Source organism: Halichoeres trimaculatus, unplaced genomic scaffold (assembly GCF_033239565.1).
Source record: "Halichoeres trimaculatus isolate MK-OKI-2021-1 unplaced genomic scaffold, fHalTri1.1 fHalTri1_scaffold_17, whole genome shotgun sequence".
Classification (NCBI taxonomy): Eukaryota; Metazoa; Chordata; class Actinopteri; order Labriformes; family Labridae; genus Halichoeres; species Halichoeres trimaculatus.
This window is the reverse complement of record NW_027437195.1, coordinates 17,527,899-17,548,164: the sequence shown is the minus strand read 5'-3', so window position 1 is coordinate 17,548,164 and position 20,266 is coordinate 17,527,899. Positions and strand designations below refer to the sequence as shown.

Sequence of the window (20,266 nt, the reverse complement as noted above, 5' to 3'; positions counted from 1 at the left end):
GCGACATGTTATATGTTAAACTTTACTGATTGTCATGCCATCACCCACTTCTATTGATGATCAATGTTAGGTTTGATCTATTGGCCTTGTAAGGAAAGCTTCAAATTGGGTGGAACTAACAGATTTATTTACCAGGAAAAGACTCCCAAACTGTTGAAGTAGTAGAAGAAGGGGGGGATTCAAATCTAAAAAAAATATTTTCCCCAACTGGTGTTTTAGGAAACCCTTATTTCAGCCTCTGTCTGAATTTCTTTGCTTTAGCTGCTGTCTCTTTAAGGCTCCCTGCTCCACAAACCCCCTTCTTTCTGATTGGCCAGCCTTCTGGAGGCCTGGGAGCAGAGCTAAGGGCAGATCTTGGTGTTTGAGGCCAACCCATAGACTGTATATAGGGTGGACAGCGTGGCTCTGCCATTTATCATTGTACGGTTTTGAAGCCAAAATACCGCCGTCTCAGGCGCCACCATTGTAGCAGTTTGGAGCCAGAGTCTGCGCAATAGAGACGATGAGGGATTCTGGGAGAATCTGGGTGGAGCTGGGTGACAAAAATAATATATAGTTTTTTCTTTGAAGAGTCTTATCACTTCTTGACTCTACCTCCCGACATATTTTGCAATCCCTGAAAAAAAAACACGAGAATGGCAGCTGTCAATCATCGTTAAACGTTATGTAAAGCCTCATTTTTAACCTCGTATAACTAATGAAAATGAAACTTTTCAGAAAAAAAGAAGACTCTTATACAAGACAGCCAAATGAAATCTTCAAATCATCACAACAATCGGACGTGAGAAACATTTCTACGAGGTGTAATAATTTTTTTAAGTTTGACCAAAGCCGTATTTTTAAACCTATACTGCAGCCAGTCACCAGGGGGAGCAGTTTTTGTGGAGACCTCACTTAGAGCTGAGCAAGCGGACGTCAATTTTTTTTACAGTCTATGGGCCAACCCCTGTAGCTCGTCAGGAGATCCTTTTGTGATTACTCGATCAATAAGCTCATCAAGATGTGATTACGTGTTGGTCCGAAAATCTGCAGACATTTGGTTTGGACATCAGGCATTGCTACTTTATATTAATGTTTTTAAAAAGTCACTGAGTAGTAGCCACTCTTTAAGAAGCAGGGACAACAAAGACTGGTGCTGCTAGCTCTGCTGACGTAAGCGCTGACGTTGGATTATCCCTGTAGGTGCAGTACCTTGCTTTTTCCCTTGCTGTGTCTTCCTCTTTTTGTTTGCGGGATGAAAAATCTTTTTAAGTGCTTCCACCACCCCTGTCTGTTAATCAGCTTGTTACACATTGTTGCTGTTTGCTTATTTTAGTAAGAACATTACATTTTTTTATTTTATTAAAGAAAGTAATCATCGACTGGTTTGTCTTCACAGCCTAAGTTTAAACATTTGAACCTTAAATGCAGGTTGAGGAAGAGTATATTTCTGGTCTTACATTGTTCCCACAGCTGCAGCGTGTCCGCCACTGTTTCTTCTGTGTACGTGTGTGGATAATAAATAACTGAAATGAAGGGGCGATGCAGGCGAGTGATGATTTGGTCATCTACTGTGAAGGACAAGAGTGGCAGTAGCCACAGGGACAGTGTGTATGTGTGTGTTTGTCGGGCATGTTCAAACACATTCATTCACCAGGGGTGATAAATCAGAAGATTTTTAAAAATAATTCCCTGCTTTCAAAATGAAATTGGAATAATAACCATTTACCAATATTGTTTTATGTTTGTTTGATCCCAGTGTGTGTCTCATAATCCACCTATCCCAGCCTTTTGTGTGGAGCATTTTGTCTCTTTCTGATTAACAACTTAGCACATTAAAGCGAGGAGTAAAATCATTTTTGCAACATAAAAATGTTGAGCTCAGAAAAGCAATTTAGCAGGTTTCACCCCGCAGTAATTTCACCCATGTTCTCTTTTTAATGGCTTTGTTTTGGAAAAAAAAAAGGCTCACGAGAGTCAGAACGCTGGAGAGGAGTTCATAAATTGAATTTTAAATTTAGCAGTTGAATTACTATTGTCTCCCATGCCTCCTCCCCCTCCTCCATTGAATGGCATGCCCAGATGAACAAAAGTGAAAAACACATTTGAAGAAAATAAAAAACCATTCCTGCGTATTCCCTCTAGTTTTTTATCTGCTGTCCCTCCTGGCACAAACACGATTCACTTCGTGTCATATTCATAATTTTTTTCCTAAGTACAGCCATTTCTCCGAAGGGAGGGAAAAAAATAATGTTTCAATTTGTCAGGAACTGTTGTCGTTTTTTTGTGCCTGGTGGTGTGAGGGAAATGGTAGGCATATCTGGAGGAAAAGGCTGCAGTGGGCTGAAATCTCATTTAGTGGAACTTGTCATGAGAGCAGATATGAGACTCCGTTCGGGGAGGTGGAGGATACTTTTTTTGCCTCCGTGGACAGGTGTGGATAATGCCATGTGTAGAAGATGGACGGCTGTACCACAGAGCTCTGTATAATTTCATTGAGGTTGTTTTATTTTCAGATTTTCCCCCACATGTGAAAGCAGGAGTGGGAGAAGGTTCAACAGAGAGTGCAAGATTCTGCAAACACACATTTCTCTGCATGTGTGCAAAACTGGGAGTCCATGTTTTCCTCCTGAAACTCTCTGCTTGTTTTCTGTGTCCAGTGCCCTCATAAGTGCAGCAGTTAACATTTTTTTGCAAGCATGTGGGCATGTGTGTGTGTGTGTGTGTGTGTGTGTGAACTTGGCAGCCGTGTGAGGGGATTTACTTGGGTTGCGCTCAGCATTTTTGGCAAACGGAGGACCTCTTGAGATGGATTGGTGAACTGGATGGAGCTGGCGAGGAGGGGTGTGTGTGTGTGTCCCATATCACGGGTGGCACAGTGCCCTGGATTTCAAGAAAGCGGAGAGCGTCCCCCTTTCATTTCTAATACTACTGTGTATGAGTGTTGGCATGTGTGTGTGTGAGGAGTGTACCAACATTTAAGAGGGTCATGTGCAGTTTTGCTCTTCAGAAAAACACCACCACGGCTCGGTTAGAAACATACATGACCACAGCCAGCTTGAACAGAACTCTTCTTCTTTTCTTTGATGTTTATTTGCTTTAGTTCTGTTTATCGCTCAGCTCAGACACACTTAATGACTAAATCTATTTTAGTTGCCTTCTGAATGACGTTATTGGATCACTTTTATTCCTGTGCTCTTCATCATCTCACAAAGCAGAGACAAATGACACAAAGAGTCAAGGTTTTCTCTCCTAAAAAGATCCAATCTGAAACAAATTCTGCGTCTTGGACATCAAGTTCATCCATCTTGGTTTCAAAAATACAAATGACTTCAGTATGTAAAAAAAAAGGTTTTAAACAGATTTTACTCCACAATGGTTCATAACTTTAATTACTCCCTAATGTGCTTTACTCTAATGCTGGCTATCATTTAGTCAGATGAGATGTCAGTTTTGTCCTGTGCTTGAATTTTTCATATGCGATCCCCACTGCTTCTGCTCTTCAGTGTCTGTAGCAGAGGTTTGTCCAGATCCACGGTCTGGGGTGGCCTCTGTTGAAGTCTGATTGGTGTCACCCCAAAAACTCTGAACCATGAGTGTCTGATTTCTTTGTTAGAGTCAGGACACAGGTTGAATTCAACCATCAGCAAGCTGCTAGAAGTTTTCTTTGCATTTCAATATAGGACATTTCTTTTTCTGGGAAACTTTAATAGTGGAGTTTTACTTCAAACACCTGTTTCATAAGACGGGAGCTCGGAGAGAAATTAGCCAGTCAAAAACTGTCCACAAAATTATTGTAAGGTCAAACATTCATCTATTGTGAGGCTGTTTAAATTGTTTTGATTAATCATGCAAACATATTAATTTCATACCATATTAATTTCATACCGTGCTGATCTTTAACTGGTCTAAAGCGGCTTAGTAGATATGGTGAGAACACACACTATAAATGTAACTCTTTTTATCTATCAGATAGAACAAAAACCATTCTTGATCAGTAACTGGTACAGCTCCTTTTTGAACATCTTTACAGGTAATCAACTGTTTTGTCCTTTAATTCATTGCAAAAGGAGTTTTGGATGTTGGATAAAAGCCAACTTGTCCACTTGGGTTTTTGAGTAGAAGTTTTTACAAAATGCAACCTCTTCTATCCACATGTAAAAGTGCAACAACCCGAGCTTGTAAAGACAGTGATGTCAACATGCACTGTTTCCATGTTGATGCGGGCTGGGTATTGCTAAGAATCTCACAATTTGATTCGATTTTGATTCATTAGGTTTCGATTAGATTTCGATATAGATTTGATTCGATATTGATTTAAATGTTTCAATTAGCGATTTTCATGCCCCATGTGAACACATGTAATATGTCACCTCACCTTTTGGAGCAATAAAACAACTCAAACATCAGACTTTAAAGTCCAAGGATCTGGCTTCATGCTGCTGCTGCTTTGGCTGCCATTTTTTTGTTGTATGGTCTCTGGTGGCTCTTGTCCATACAACGCAAATAACACGCACACTCCCCACATTTGCTAAGAGATGAATCGATATTGAATTGGGCAGGGAAATATTTTGATGCATTGATTCATCAATATTTTTACCCACCCCTATTACATTCCCAGTCTGTTAGCCAGGAGTAGAAAATATAAACAATGTTGGACTACTAAGTTGTGTTTGTGGCGCCACCTCTAGCTGGTTTATTAATGCTTTTTCAGACAAAGTTAACTCTGTCCAACCGTGGCTTCTTAAAATTCTTTCTTTCTATTTACTCATCATTGTCTTGAAGAACAGCATAATGAACTTAGTTGATATTTCAATTTACAAATTATATCACAAAGTTGAAACGTTGATGTAAAACGTTTGGAACGGTGCCATTCTCATGTAAACAAGACCTTGGTATCCACTCCTCCCTGCATGTGTCAAAAAAAGTCCTACACACACATATTAACAGATTTGTTCAAACAGCCAAACCTTTCCTGCATTGATAAGTTTTGTCTTTCCCATTTCACTGTTAATCTACTCCTGTCGGTGTTTTAAGTTTGTGTGAAGTGCAGAGCTCGTCGATTGTTTTGAAGCGCTTCATCATAAACAACAAATCCTCTTCTCCTGTTTCACGTGCTTGTGAAAATTGATTTGCGAGGGGATAACGTAGCTTTTGTGACTCATAAATCAGTCGGCTGATTTGGAGGGAGAGTGACAACAGAAATGTGGAGGAAAATAAGGGAGTGGGTTGGAGGGGGAGAGTGATCACGCTGAAGTGGGTAGTTTTGGGAGGAAACACTTGTAGCTGAAAATAAGGTAAATTAAACCCATCAGAAAAAAAGTCAGTGCAGTATACCTACCAATAAAACAAGAATAATTAGAACAGGATTAATTAATGCATCTAATTAATATGATTTTTTTGTTTTGATTGCTGAGAGAGAAGAGAGCGCAGACCTCCACTAAGCATATTGTGATTTTCACCAACACTTTAGTCCTACTTTAATGTTATACTCCCTTTCAGCAGACTGTCTGCTACAATTTGGTGTTAGTTGCAGGTTTGTATGATAATTTGTTTCCTGACAGTGTTGAAAATGATGATGACCCAGTACATATTTCATATTCTGGATCATAGTATCCAGAATATTGCCAGGATCTGGATCGTACTTTTACATCTGTCAGAAATGATGGTGACCTTGTCTTGTATTGTTTTGCAAAGCAATCCAACCATTGTTATATACACATATGGTGAAAACGACCCTATCTCACAATGATAAAGAATCCTGTAAAAAATCCTGGAATCCAAAAAAAGAAATGATTTTTTTGACAAAGAATCTTGATATTGTCTAACAAAAAAATCCTGATATATTGATTTTTTTTCCCTCTCAATCCCTACCAGTTGGGCCCCTCAGCCAGATCAGTCTAGACACACTCCTGCCCTGTCTTTCAGCATTTGAGGGTTTACTTTTTCATAATTTATACATGAATGGGGGCGAAGAAATGAGTACAACTGAACACAAACATCCATTAATACACACATTCTGGAAAAAAACACTTTTTTTTCCTCTGTTGGATTACACTCTTGAAATCCTAGTGATGCAGACCTTTGCAGGATAACCTCCTCCACTCACGTACACCCACCTACACCTCCATGCTGTGAAATGACTTTTAGACACCCAACAGTACTCATACCTCCCTCTCAGGCTTTCTTTCTCCACCTCTGTCTCCCTTCCTCTCTTCACTAAAACACCTTTTTCCCTCTGTGTCTCCCTCTCTTTTTCTGCTGCACACTCTGTGAAATAGTCCAAACTACTCCACGCACATGCCTCAGTAGACAAAACCACTTTAAAGTCGGAGCGCCGTAACCGTACGCACGTAACCTGCTGAATAAAGTGCTCCCATCCCCTGACATGTCTGCTCGATATTAGCCCGGCAATATGAGGCAGCGGCAATTTCTCCTCTACACGAGACAAGGTGATATTGAGTTGGGAAGGAGAGAGGGAACTGAGGAGGGAGCTGGTGGTGGAGGAGAAGAGGGAGGAGGAGGGGAGGGAGGGAGTGAAAGTGTGTGTAAGAAACAGTAGGAACAAAATGTCATAAATCACACATGATCCTACACAGCGGAGACAAAAGGAAGAGAGCATGAGTGGAGAGAGCGAAGATAGAAGACGTCCACATTATCTGCCCGGCAGACAGACAAACACGCCTCTACGGGTGACAGATTAGCATTAGCCCAACGCACTGTACCGGAATTTTCCAGTGGCTCGCAGAGACCCCAAACAACCTGTAAAAGAACAGCCCTGAAATACTTACACTGGAATAAATCGCCCTTGACACCTTCTTTTCCTTTGATTTTGTTTTGTGTTCACAAGAAGCCAGCTTTAAAGGTTTGGTTTCAGAGCAGGTACTGTGACTGCTTCACTGCCCTGAGTTCCCTCCTGGGAATCAAACTTGCAAAATGAAACACCTTGTCACAATTGTAATGCAAAGTGTGGATCCCTGCAAGACTCCCAACCCTAACCTGTTCTCTGTTTGAATTCAGAAGAGCATAAAATCAGATGTAATAATCAGTTTTTCTACCAGTTTGCTTGAAGCAACAACACAGAAAGTGAGAGGGAGCGCTCCACGGTGATTATTGGCCCTGCTGGGCTGTGGTTGCGGGAACAAGGCCATAGAGTTTTTATTGCTATTGCCTCTCACCACTTTAAACAACATTTACAACACTTTAAAACCCCTTTCCGACATTTAAGTGGAGATACAAGCTTTAGGTTTTAATTAAACCATTATATTTTGGCGCTCTGCCTTAAAAGTTTGCTCCTGATAGACATGCAATAAACATCTCTGCTGGCTGAAAACCATTTGTACTTCATTTATGATGTGTAGACCTTAATTTAAAGCTTTCACTTGCTGTGCAATTATAAAATGAATCAACAGTGACTGTGGTTAGGAGTGTGCGCACTAAGTGGACCTCTGTCACAGGTTCCAACTTGGCAAGTGGTGCCAAGTTGATACAGTCATAGAAACACCTCTCAGCAATCACAATGCAGTTGTGAATTGATTAATGTGAAATGTAAGGAAAGAAGGACACTCTGATGTAAGGTTTGCATGATGCCGGATTTTTAACTTCAATACAAAACTTGTTCAAAACCCTTGTCTTTGTCACAGCATCATAAAATCAAACATCTAATGATGATGCCTTCTTTTCCGTTTCACTGCTTTGGTTTCATTAAAAAGGTTTGCTTTAGCCCCGTTTCCATCAAGCAGTTCAGTTTGGTTCATCTCAGCTCAGCAAGCATTTCATGGCATTTCCACTGGCTAATCCCAGGACAGATCCCCAAATAACTGAGACAAGCTGTCCCACTTTTTTGGACCCTTCCTTAGGGGTCCAGACTAATCGATCTGATCCCAGAAGGAGCTACAACACTGCAGTCCGTTGATTTGTTGAAAGAAAGAGCCATGTGGAAATCCCAAAGAAGACCAATTGCTGGATGTCTCCCATTGCTCTTTGTTTATTGTGTCACATTTTTCTTCTTTGTTGGATTTATTAGCGGGGTACATTGAGTCGCGCTACTATGGCATCATGCTATTATGTAACTGATGCAGCTAATGGCACCAAGCTTACACACCACCTACCACGAGGGGGCACGGTTGGCTGTAGAAACGCAAACAGGATCAAGCTTAACCGAACCAAACCGTACTGATCTAAACCAGACTGCTTGGTGGAAACATGACATTTGTCTCTGAGCCAGGGGTGGCCAACCTGCGGCTCGTGAGCCACGTGTGGCTCTTTGCCTTTCGGTGTTCGGCACTTCTATCCATTCATAAAACTGATGAATTGATGCCAACGTTGGGATCAGTACTGATCAATACTAGGGTGATGAGATTTGTACTTAAGTTTCAGTTTCTTTTCACTACATGTGCTTCTATCAATCATTCATGTTCTGATAGATAGATAGATAGATAGATAGATAGATAGATAGATAGATAGATAGATAGATAGATAGATAGATAGATAGATAGATCAATGGAACTTTTTCTCTTCTGCGGTGAAAACAGAAATTTGTCTTTGACACAGCTCCAAGTAAGAATTTAAACACACAAACACAGTAAATCTTGCTTTGAAAATTAGAAATGTATTGTTTTTCATTCTATGTCATTTTGTTTATGTGTGCCAGGAAGTGCATTTGTAAGACCACGTTTTTTGTGGCTCTTTGTAGTACCACAGTAATTTTTGTGGCTTTTGGTCCCTGACTCGTTGGCCACCCCTGACGAGGGGGCACGGTTGGCTGTGGAAACGCAAACAGGATCAGGCTTAACCCAACCAAACCAAACTGATCTAAACCAGACTGCCTGGTGGAAACGGGGCTTTTGTCTCTGAGCCATTTCTCTCACAGCAGCTCCTGGTTGAAAATGTGAATGTAGATCTCTTTCTTTCATAGTTGTCTTCAACACTATCAAATATGAAAATATGAAAATATGCACATTATCTTGTGTTGTTTTTAAAGGAAGTAGCACTGAGAAGTAGCTGCAGGTCTACGATGATGGGTAACATGCTCTGACATATTAATCATCCCTCTTTCCCTCCACAGGTGGCCTCCATGGACTTCATGGCCATGAAGCGTTCACAGCTGTACAACATGGCCAACAACCCCTACTCAACCCCACAGCAGCCAGGGGGTGGGCCCTACCCTCCAAGCCAGACTTACTCATCTCCTGCTTCACATAGATATCCAATGAGCATGCAGGGGCGTGGCCAAATGGGCATGGGCGGAATGCAGTACCCTCAACAGCAGGTATGTCAACAAACCCCGGATGCTGCATCTTTATTCGCGCACATCTCTGAGTGACTCATGAGTGAGTCAGGCCCCTCCGCAGAGACGATCCAGATGCTGTTGCTGGTGTTATAAGCGATATCGCTGCGGGACATTTGCTCCTTGTTGTGAACATTCTCCAGCGATTTTTTTCCCCTGAAGGCTTGGCGTGTTCAATTCGAGATGCAGCCTAAAATACCAGGCAGCACATCTCACACCCTGGCATGTGGTGGTGTCACTCCTGTTCATCACTTAGCTCCCCTTAGACTCCCACCAGAGCTGGATGGGTTTGATGCTGTGTGTGTGTGTGAGAGAGATACTGTAACGTGCATTATTGCATGTTCACTCCACATGCTTTTTTGATGGAGCGCTTGTTCGCGTGATTCTGTGTGCTCTGCTTCTGTAAGTGTGTGTGCATATTTTATCTTTGTATGCATGTCTTTTTGATTGTCCATGTTTGTGCGCGTGTGTATTCATGTGTGCTGGTGTGTTGTGGAATGCTCCCTGCTTAGTAAACATAGACACAGCAGAGCCGACCCACGTCACACTCTCTCTGTGCGACACAATAGGCCTGTGTTGGAGACAATAGTGCTTCTGTCTGCTTTATTGAGTCTTAAGTAAATCCCATTTGGACTGGAAGGGTGTGTGTGTGCGTGTGTGTGTGTGTGTGTGAAAGGAGGAGATATGTATGTGTGTGGAATAATCTGTCTGTACTACTATGCATGTGTTTGCATGGATGATATGTGTGTCCCACATTTCTGGCAGATAGAGCGTGGATCTGTGCGTGTGTGTGTGTGTGTGTGTGCGTTTTTATGACAGTCTCGTTCCATCAGTGTAGATTGTAATGAAACAGCAGCACAGCCACAGAGAGGGGGGAGTGTCCCCTGCTGTCACTGCTTGCTATATTTAGTAATCCTGGTCTGCCGGTCTGGACTTGGACACTTCATTGGGGTGAGCGCGCTCCCACACATAGAAGGAATGCAGAGAGAGGGAGATGGAGGATGAAGGGAAACACAGATGGACAAACAGACAGACTTCCTACATTGTCTAAAAATAAGGGACAAATGTGCCTACATGCGGAAGCAGAGGAAAAAATTAATGTGACATTTTAGAAATTTCATGCAGACAGGATCTTTATACACTGTTCTTACATTTGGTAATGAAGAGGCCGGGTATGTTTAAAGAACCATCACCTTGTGACAAAGTAAATACACACCGTTAACTAGAGATGGGGACCTCTCACACCTGAAATGATACAGTACTGATGCATGGTTCCTGGCAATTGGTATCAGTACTCAACGGTACCAATTTTTGGTACTTTTGTGTTGGAGCTGAACAATTTATCGAAATGAAACCAACATCGCATTTAATAGAGTGCAATTTTCAAATCACAAAGTCTGCACTTAAAAAAAATATATACACAGACCTGAAGGGAACATAGTAACTTGTACTTGTTTTTCCTTAAAACCAGCAAAAGTCAATGTGCTGTTTTTTCTGGCAGGAATATTACACTTCTACAAGGCTTGAAGTTAAATCAATCTTTCAATTTTCTACCCTGATTATACTAGTTAAATAATTATGTGTTATTGGTATCAACTCATGCATGCACTAATCTCATTTAATCACACCAAGTAGGCCTGGCCTACAGGATTGAAATGTTTATATTTTAACAGTTGTGTTGGTCAGACAAGAGAATGATTTATTGGTTGTGGTTAGAGAAAAATTTAGAAGACAAAAGTCCCTCCATAAAAATTGCAATGGCAATATTGGTTAAAAAAAATCACAATTAGATTATTGTCCAAAATTGTTCAGCCCTATGTTGTGTGTTTATTTGGTGATAAATATTGATGTGTTTGAAAATAAAATCTCAAAAGATTTTTAATTTAACAAATTTATTTCTCAATATAAACTTGTAATTCTGTATTTCTCATGTCCAGCATAGAAAGTCATCAACTCTTCCACTCTCTCACAGTTATAAGGATGTGTTTAGGTACTGAAACATGGCACTGTTTGATTTTACATGAATTGGTGCTTGGTACTACAGATAGACATCAGTTGGTACTCATTTAAGTACCTAACTTAGAATTCCTTACTGTGAACTGAGAGGAGCACAAAAATGTCAGAGTTGACCGTCTAGTTTTCACTTTGATGATCAGTGATGGTACTATGCTGAATACAATTTTATATTTTTCTATTTTAAATTACAGGTGTACCAGCTATATATGAGAGATAATACAGAGTGAGTCTTATCTCACCCTGTTGGGGTTCTACTTGGCATTACTACCTACCAACTGTAAACTATGTAAGGGATAATGACCGACAAGGTGTAGACAGGGTGTGTGGACAGTTCGATGTGAAACAAAGGACAGTTGTTTCTGCAAAGTTACCAATTAGCACTTGCCAGAGCAATAATTTAGACCAATCAGGATGATTGACCAGAACTTTTTTATAGGCATACTACAACACTGTTTAACAGACACCCTGCAGCCAATCAGAATTGAGTATTCACTCAGACCATAGTATAATCCATGCTGACGGTTGGTTGCCTCGCCACACAAATGTCTGCCTACCTGTGGATTGAGTTATCATTTAGCTCTTATAACATGCTAAAGTCAACAGCAAGCCTGTGCATCATGTTTCATCAGTGTTTTTCATGGGTAGAAGGCTGGAGCGCAGCCTGGAGCAGCTTGACACAGAACAATACAGAAACATCAGGTTGCTTTCTCCTTTGGTGGTTTATTTACCTCTCATTTGGAAAGTATTCTGTGATTTAAATACTTTTTCCAATAATGAACATCTAATGTAATTATAAAGTTCAATTTTTGACGAGTCACAGTGTGTTACATATAAATATCTACTTACAGTCAAAGATTATGGCTAATTGTCCTGTTAGGGTCAACATGCAGCGCTGATATATGGCTGTTTGTTACATTGATCATCAGTAAGTGTTTCATTTCTGGATGATATGAGCTGTCAGGATTCTGCACATGACTATTATTTTTAAATTGAACAGAAAGTATACACTGCTCCTGCGTTCATCTTCCTGTCCTGGTTGATCTCTTCTGTTCAGCTTGACTTGTGCAGGGCACCTTTGAAAATAGACGATATGTTCCTGTGGGGCACTACAGCCCAAATGATTACCATTTAGCAGTCTGTGGTTGTTAAACATTTATTTTCTTTGATTTTGATGTTTCTTTCTCAAAGCTCTTTGTGTATTTTAACATCTCTCACTAGTTTCTGTGCTGGTTTTCCCCTCTTATGTTTTTTTTTTTTTCTGTTGGTCCTCAGTTGAGCTCCAATCCAAATTCTTTTGCTCTGATAAAGTGACAATATTATTAAAAAAATGTTCCTTATGTCAGTGACTGATGTTAATGTGAACATTGTGGAAATGGTTTTGCCACATTGTCAACAGGAAGGGTGAAATCATAACTTTAGTAATGTAACCTCACCACAGATTGATGTGTGTCATCTTGTTGTCCTGAGTGTTGCTCTTACTCATCAGAATCACCATAACTTTGGGGTTTTGATCGCTCAGAATCAAATATCGGCCGGGTAATCGGGAAGAAAGTTGGTTAAGTGTTCAATGATGAAGATTGTTTCAATCAAATTAGACTTTGAATCCCTTTAAAACTACTCAGTGTTTTCAGTTGTGACTGAAAAGGTGTGGGCTGATGTCTGAAATTATAAGCTTTGTTTTATCAAAATATAAATACTGTTCAGCTGTATCTAAGAATATTGTTATTTCAAGCCACACCACTACAACTTTACCACATCAAATGTTCTTTAGTTCTGTGTCTCTAGTCTCACAGCTCTGCAGCCCTGACAGGGAAACTTCCTCCTAGACTTCATTACCCACGCTAAAAGACACTAAGCGCTATCTGACGCATTTTGATGATGTCTACACACTCCCAAACAAGCATCATTGAGCTCGCTCAGGGGTTTTTCAGTATAAAACACACACACACAATTGGGAGAGAGTGTAAGATGTGAAGACAGCCTGTGCAAAGAGAGTAATGCAAACGCATAATGATGCACAGTCACTAACACACTCAAAAATACATCCGTGGTGTTTTGTGATGAAATCCTCGGGCGTATTACATAGCCCGAGCGTAGCGCTATGGAACGTAATTAGTTCAAATAGAATTAGTCGTTCACTCTGGCTATAGCCATGGGAAATGCGCTTCTAAAGTTTCTAATTATCTGGCTCTGGCTTTAAAAGCAGCACCACTGCATTGCCTATCTGCAGCCGGTGAAATCTAGCTCACAGTAATGAGTTCGGAGGAGGAGGTTTAATTCCACTCTCTCAGATGAGTGTAATGAGCCTCACCTACAGAAAAGCGGTCAGGGGTCTGATCAGGGAGGAGGAAAAGGAGGGCTAAAAATGAACGCCCCAGATGTGTACTGCAAAATTTACTGAATATCAAGTCTTAAAGTGACTATTAATTGCATATCAAAAGATGCAACATTTTCAGATAAGATGGACATGATTGCAGTCATGTCTGGAGGAGGAGAAATGAGCGGCTCCAGCCTCTCTTTTTTTTTTTTACCTTAGATGATGCAAAAACTGTCCGAGGATCAGCTGCAAAAAGAAAAATTCTCACCATCTCGACTGTGGCTGGATCAGCGAGGGGTATTGTGGGTGATGTAAGACGCGGCTCACACATCCCCCATGATGCATTGCGCTGCAGGGCTCAGACCTCAGCTTGTCACAGCCAAGCATGCTGGGATGTTGCCAGGCAACGTGACGTCAACAAAGATATGCATGTATGTCTATCTGTGTGATTTCCCCGTAACTGAGTGATTGTATGCCTGTGTGCGTGTCTGTGCGCGCGTGTCTGTGTGTGTGTGCACATGCATGCGTGATGCAATTTTTCAGCAGACAGTCCTCTTTCTCGACTGCTCATTAGTGTGATTACGTTCAGCTTAAATTAAGTCACATTCATATTAAATAATCACAAATGTATGACATACATTTCATCCACAGAGGATATACGTGCAGGGCTCACATTCAACCTTATATAAGAGTCACTCTGAGCCTGCAGAATTAATCCATCTGAGAGCTTGGACAAATGAGATGGATGCACTTGTTTCAACGTTAATGCACCTGCAGAGCATCTTTTCCATTTTATAAAGGAACTATGTTACATGATAGAAGTGTCAATTCATATTTTATGAGTAATACTTCACTGTCTTGCTTTGATTTTGAAATAAATGGTTCTGAGGCAGACATATACAAAAGCAGCGACTTGCAGGGCACCACAAGACTATATAGTCATCAAAATTCCAACTGTTAACTTGAAGATGAACATTCGTGAATGCAACGCTTTATTTTCTTTTCATCTTCATATTGTACAGAGTTCAAGATCAAGATCCATATCCTGAGTGGCCCTTATGCTCAAGAAAAATCTATATCCCTACGTTTTAAGTGGAACGTCTTTATGCTGAAAAAGAGGCCTGTAATAACTCTTTGTAAGCTTCAACGAATAACGCAGACTAACAGGAATACTAGTATGTTTTATTTGAAAGAAATGTTTTTCCCTCAGAATGTGGGTTGAAAGTTGAAGTGATGAGGTAAAATAATTATAACTTCATCATTAAAGCTGGTTAACTTCACTGCGGGAACGTATTAACTCTATTCAGTACTTCTTCCTCAGTGCCTCCTGTATGTGCGTCTGACTCTGGTTCAAGCATATGCAGCTGTAATGTACTGTCCTCTGCAGCACTCACTCACGGGTTGCTATAGCTCTATTTATGTCAGCACACCATGCAGCAAAGAGGGCCTAGGGCTGTTTCTAACTGGTCCAAAACCTCAGTGTGATATGTTACCTTAGAAGGAATTTGACTTCCACTTTTCTGCTCGGAAGATTATCAGGGATGCACTAATTGGAAATTAGAAGTAGTCATCCTCATGTTTTATGATCAGCTATCCTGATTTCTGGTGGGAAAGCCAGGAATAAAGCTGACCCAGAAGCAAGCTGACCAAAGAAGGAGCACCACAAACAAAGCTATGGCAACCATACTTAACCCAAGGCATGAACTTGAAAGAACGTCAGAAATGGAGGACCCACTTGTTGACTTGTTGTAGAAACACAGGTGTTACTACAACATGTGGTTGTACAACCTGGCACTTGAACAGCTGGCATTTTAGCACAACGCCCATCCTGTTGTCTGCCATGTTTGTTTAGTTGAGATTTTGCAGGATTTCCAGTTTGGAGTGTGAACTCTGGTAGCTGGTGAATGGAATCTGTTAGTGTGTCGGCTGTCTTGTTTCACACATGCTACAAGATCAAAACTGTTAAATCTGTCGTTATTTTCATCATTTGTGGGGTCTCATATTTTCAACATCTGGTGAGCCTTTTTTTTTTTTAAGAAATCATTTAGTGCGGGCCTGGCTTAAGTCAGAAAGAAACATAATTTCTGTGTCCTTAAATATACAGGAATGCAATTACTACACAGTCAGTGGGATAACTTTAAAGGTCCTCTATTATGCTCCTCTTCAGCAGTTTAATATGGAACATTGATGTCTTCATGAAATGGTAATGACATGTTTTGGTCCAAAAAGCCGCCCCGTTCTTCTGCGTCACTGAGAGCGGAGCCACGAGCTCCAAGTGCACAATCTTTAGAAAACAGCAAAGCTCGTTTAATGTAACATTACAGGCTAAAACAACAGGCCAACCGCAGCTACATTTAGCATCCTGAAGCTAACACAAAGACAGGGGGGACACTGAGGAAAAGCTCTTACATCTGCTCCACAGCACACAGCATTTAAAATACTCACATTTCCAGGGTCTGAGGTTTGTTGACTAGTGGTTGGTAATGCGCCTGGACCAGTCTATTCGCTAGCACTCTGTTGTACTGTCCAAAGTTGGGAAAGCAGTCGGCCGTGAGGTGACTAGCACACATGCACAGTTTTACTGAGTGTAGCTGGCACATTTACTTGATAAATGAACTCTTGCCACTAAGTCTTGTCGTCTTCCGAGATGGGAAAATTGTGCTTGGAACTATTTGGCTGTTTACAACCAAAAACAGAGCAGTGATGGCAGTGATGGCCGCTGGAGCAGCAGTGGGGAGGGGAGAGGGCAGGGAGGGGGTTCAGGGGTATTTGCTCCAGTGGACCAATCAGGTCAGACTTGCTCCTGATTGGTCAAAAAAGGGAATCGCTGACATCGGCAAATCCGGGAAATTCCAAACAGCTCATTTTAGGTCAGGATTTTACATTCACAAGCACTACTAAGTACAGGTTTTGTCATTAAATATCACATATAGTGGGCTGGGAGGAAAGCCAAAGAACCACAAATTTAACTAAAAGACTTAAAGTGATTTTTGCATAATATGGGACCTTTAACATGTATCTAAAGAATTGAACAAATAGGGAAGAAGCTAAAAGATGTAACAAAGACCTTTTGTGTAAACACCTCTGCTGCACTTTTGCCTTGTTGTTGTTGTTTACAGCCGCAGAGTTATTGCTGTACATGCGAACACTCTCACAGTGTGTGTAACCCGGAGGCGTAACGTGACCCTTCAGTCCAGGTTGAGTCATTGTTTCTAGGGGACCTTGTTTACCTGTTCAGGCTTTCTTCTTTTATATGTGCAACCTTCTCGCTTTTTCCTACACTTTCACCATTACACGCATGCCTGCACACACAGTTTACCCACACCGTGCACATGTTGACGTGATCGCACAAGCACTCTCACACTCTCTCTGACAGTGATTTCACTACCAATTAGGCACTCTGCTCATGGCCTCCTTTCCTTAATCCAGCCACAGGAGGCAAGCACAGACAGCGATCTCAATGTTGATGTCTGGAAAAAAAATGGCTCTTGCAGCCTGCAGCTAAAGTCACTACAACTTGCATTACAGGTAGTTAGCTTCATGCAGCGTTTACATGCATGTGAGGGAACGACAGTTTGATGGTGTCACAAAAGGTGAGAGACGCAGTATGCATGTGTGGGAGAGTGTGTTTTTCTGTGCGTGTGACTGTGTGCAAGTGGATCGACGGGAGCCAGAACAAACATTTCTGCAGAAGAAGGAAAAAACGAGGAAGGAAGGAAGAGGAGGAAGTTTAGGAAGGAGGCCAGTGTGTCTTGGGGATGACATGCCACAGGAGAAAAACGTCTGTTTGGGAAGTGGAATGAAGTTGAAAGAAAAAAGAAACAGTGCAGCCAATTCTTAGCGTAATTTCCTGTGATTTCAAAGTTGGCAGACAGAGAGGAAAAGGAATTTGAAGGAAACATTAGTGTTTGATGTGAAACGAAAGGAGGGGTGATGGAGGGGGAGAGAAAACAGCAGCAGGGAAAAAAACATATATCCTGGGAAATGAAAGAGAGTGAGAGTAACAGTTAGGAGTGTGTGTGTATGTGTGTGTGTGTGGATGGAGGTGAAAGTGTCAACGAGTCAGGCAGAAACCATTACCAGTGTTGGCTGTTTGTTCCTTACACATCGGGCCAACTTAATGGAAGCCAAGCATTTAAAGTCAAGTGGAAATGTGGCCGACCTGCCGCCTGTTCAGTCCAAACAAACCACAAAATCCCACTGAACTCCACAACTCTTCTACCTTTTATGAGCTCTCTTTTTGAAGCCTATTTCCAACGTTACTTTTATTCAGTTATGAACAGCAAGCAAAAAATAAGAGAAGAAAGAGCAGAAAAAAATACATCTGTGGTCTTCAAAAACTGTGTATCCCTTTCAACTGGCCAACATCTGTGTGCATTCCCAAATAATAAGCAACATTCAGCAAGGCTCTACTCCTTTGTTTTTATTTACACCATGTGTTTCATTTACGCAATAGAATAACATGTTTCACAGTGGTTTTTAAAACAGCTGTAACCACTAGACTAGAACAATGCATTTTATTGCTCTGTGAAAAGAGTTGCAGACACTCAATAAATCTTTGTTAAATGAATATATGTGTCTGCAGTGGTGTTTGGTATGTCACAGTGTACAGGAAGCTGAGGTGTAAATAATAACATTAATGGTGACTGCTTCAGTATGAGGGTGCTGGCTCAGTGTCAGGGCTTACTGCTTCACTTAATTAGAACAGAGCTTTGTTAAAGTTAATACCCGTAGCTACACCTGCACTGCTCCTGCTACAGCATAGTGTCTTTCATCTTAAAAAGCAACAATAAATGTGGTGATCATTGGTGCTGAGTGATTGGTAGACTGCGTTTGGCACGAATAGAAAGCTGGTGCAAGTCAAATGCTTAGGTATGGTTGCAATTGTTTTTTTGCTTTGTTACTTATTTGCTGCATTGTTAGTTTTTGTTTGTTTGTTTTTTTCATTCTTTTATAGAGGGTCAGGTTTTTACTTTAAACTGCGCCAAAGACGGTTATGTTTTGGGAAGAGTTTGTCTGTCAGTTTGATTGTCTGTGAACAACGTAACTCAAAAACTAACAAAGAGATCTTGATGAAATTTTCAGGACATGTTCAAAATGGGATAAGGAAGAAGTGATTAAATTTTGGAGGTGAACTGGATCACCGTCTGGATCCAGGACTTTTTCAGAGGATTCTTTATCATTGTGAGATAGGGCTGTTTTCACCATATGTGTATATAACTCCACCATAAATGGTTGGATTGATTTGTAAAACAATACAAGACAAGGTCACCATAATTTCTGACAGATGTTAAAGTGCAATCCAGATCCTGGCAATATTCTGGACACTAAGATCTGTAATATGAAATATGTACTGGGTCATCATAAATTTCAACACTTAACATTTAAGTAGGACTAGAGTGTTCTTTTTTCATGTGCGCATCCACAGTGACCTCCTACAGTGAGCCTAGGGGCTGGATCAAAAGAAAATTGTATTTCATTTTGAAACAACAAATGCATTGTGCATTGTCCCATTATTATTATTATTATCATTATTCTTTGATGATGGGGATAACATTGTGCTTTATTTTAAAATGCTACTATTTAGCTAGGTTCTAGCTTTAATAGAATCCCTTTTATGCTTCAAGTGCACAAATTATGACTATTTTCATTGTTGTACGTTATATAATATGCATTAACTAATATGCCTATACATACATACATTTACAAATATAGTTAAGCTAAATCACTACTGACATTACGCTGTAATACTCAACTATCCAAATGTAAACAAGCACAGATGACAGATGGCACCTTTCAGTGCAATGAGTTTTGTTTGTTGATCAAAAAATGGTGATAGAGTTGTATGTAGGCTGTGCAGGGTCACTGTATATAAGCGCTCATCCAACAAAAAGCTTCGCCAACACAGGCATGTGGATGTGAACCTGCAGCGAGTACTGAAGGCTGGAGGTACTCGCTCTACTAATATAGGCTAAACTCCAAAATCAAGTTTGACCGTGTACCTGTTGACTTTGTGTTCCCATGTTTCGCCATATTGGATAAATTATGTACAATCTAGAAAGTTTAGAAGTGCTACTTTTTACTTTTGTCAAAAGAGGTATTTTATCTCATCAGTGACAAAGAGTAGAAATTCATTGATTTCAATAAATTTCAACTAAAGCTTTGTTCTTGTTGTGAGTGTACAATTAAGTGAGAAAGCCCAATGTTGCAATGTTCTTGGAAGTTACAAAAACATTTTCATCCGCTCAAACTGATCAGCTTATCAGGTAAATAATGCAGGGCTGTAGATTTTGCTGTTTCAACAACATTTTAAATTTAATTTAAAAAAAAGAAAACGTGCAACTTATGACTATTTGAGAAAAGTGGTAGAAGGTCAGGATCCTTTGGTAAAACAAGGATCTTGTTGGTGAGCAGTGTAGACTGTAGCCATATATGATCAGTTTGCATCCTCTGATCCAGAAGGGAACTCATGATAGCTTTTTTTTTTGTTCATGGGCATGGGCTCACAGTTTACACACCTGCACCTCCAGGTAACTTGGGCTCTCTCTGTTCATGAAGTTTCTCCCTTATTTCCTTAAGTGGGCTGAATCTTGGTCTTCCTCTGTGAACTTCAACTCATAAAAGCGTCTTTATTGGTTCACAACAAACGCATTTCGTTGTCAGTG

The 20,266-nt window shown here is 40.7% G+C and overlaps 1 protein-coding gene across 8 annotated transcripts in view; it reads left to right on the top strand.

Annotated features, from left to right (window-relative positions):
* LOC141806232 (AT-rich interactive domain-containing protein 1B-like) overlaps positions 1-20,266 on the top strand; it is a 276,933-nt gene that overhangs the window by 63,698 nt on the left and 192,969 nt on the right. For all 8 annotated transcript variants that reach the window (XM_074691607.1, XM_074691606.1, XM_074691600.1 and 5 more), the window contains one exon: positions 9,047-9,250. In XM_074691607.1, the coding sequence (XP_074547708.1) occupies positions 9,056-9,250 (195 nt within the window). In that variant the 5' untranslated portion in view covers positions 9,047-9,055. The remainder of the gene's footprint in view (positions 1-9,046; positions 9,251-20,266) is intronic.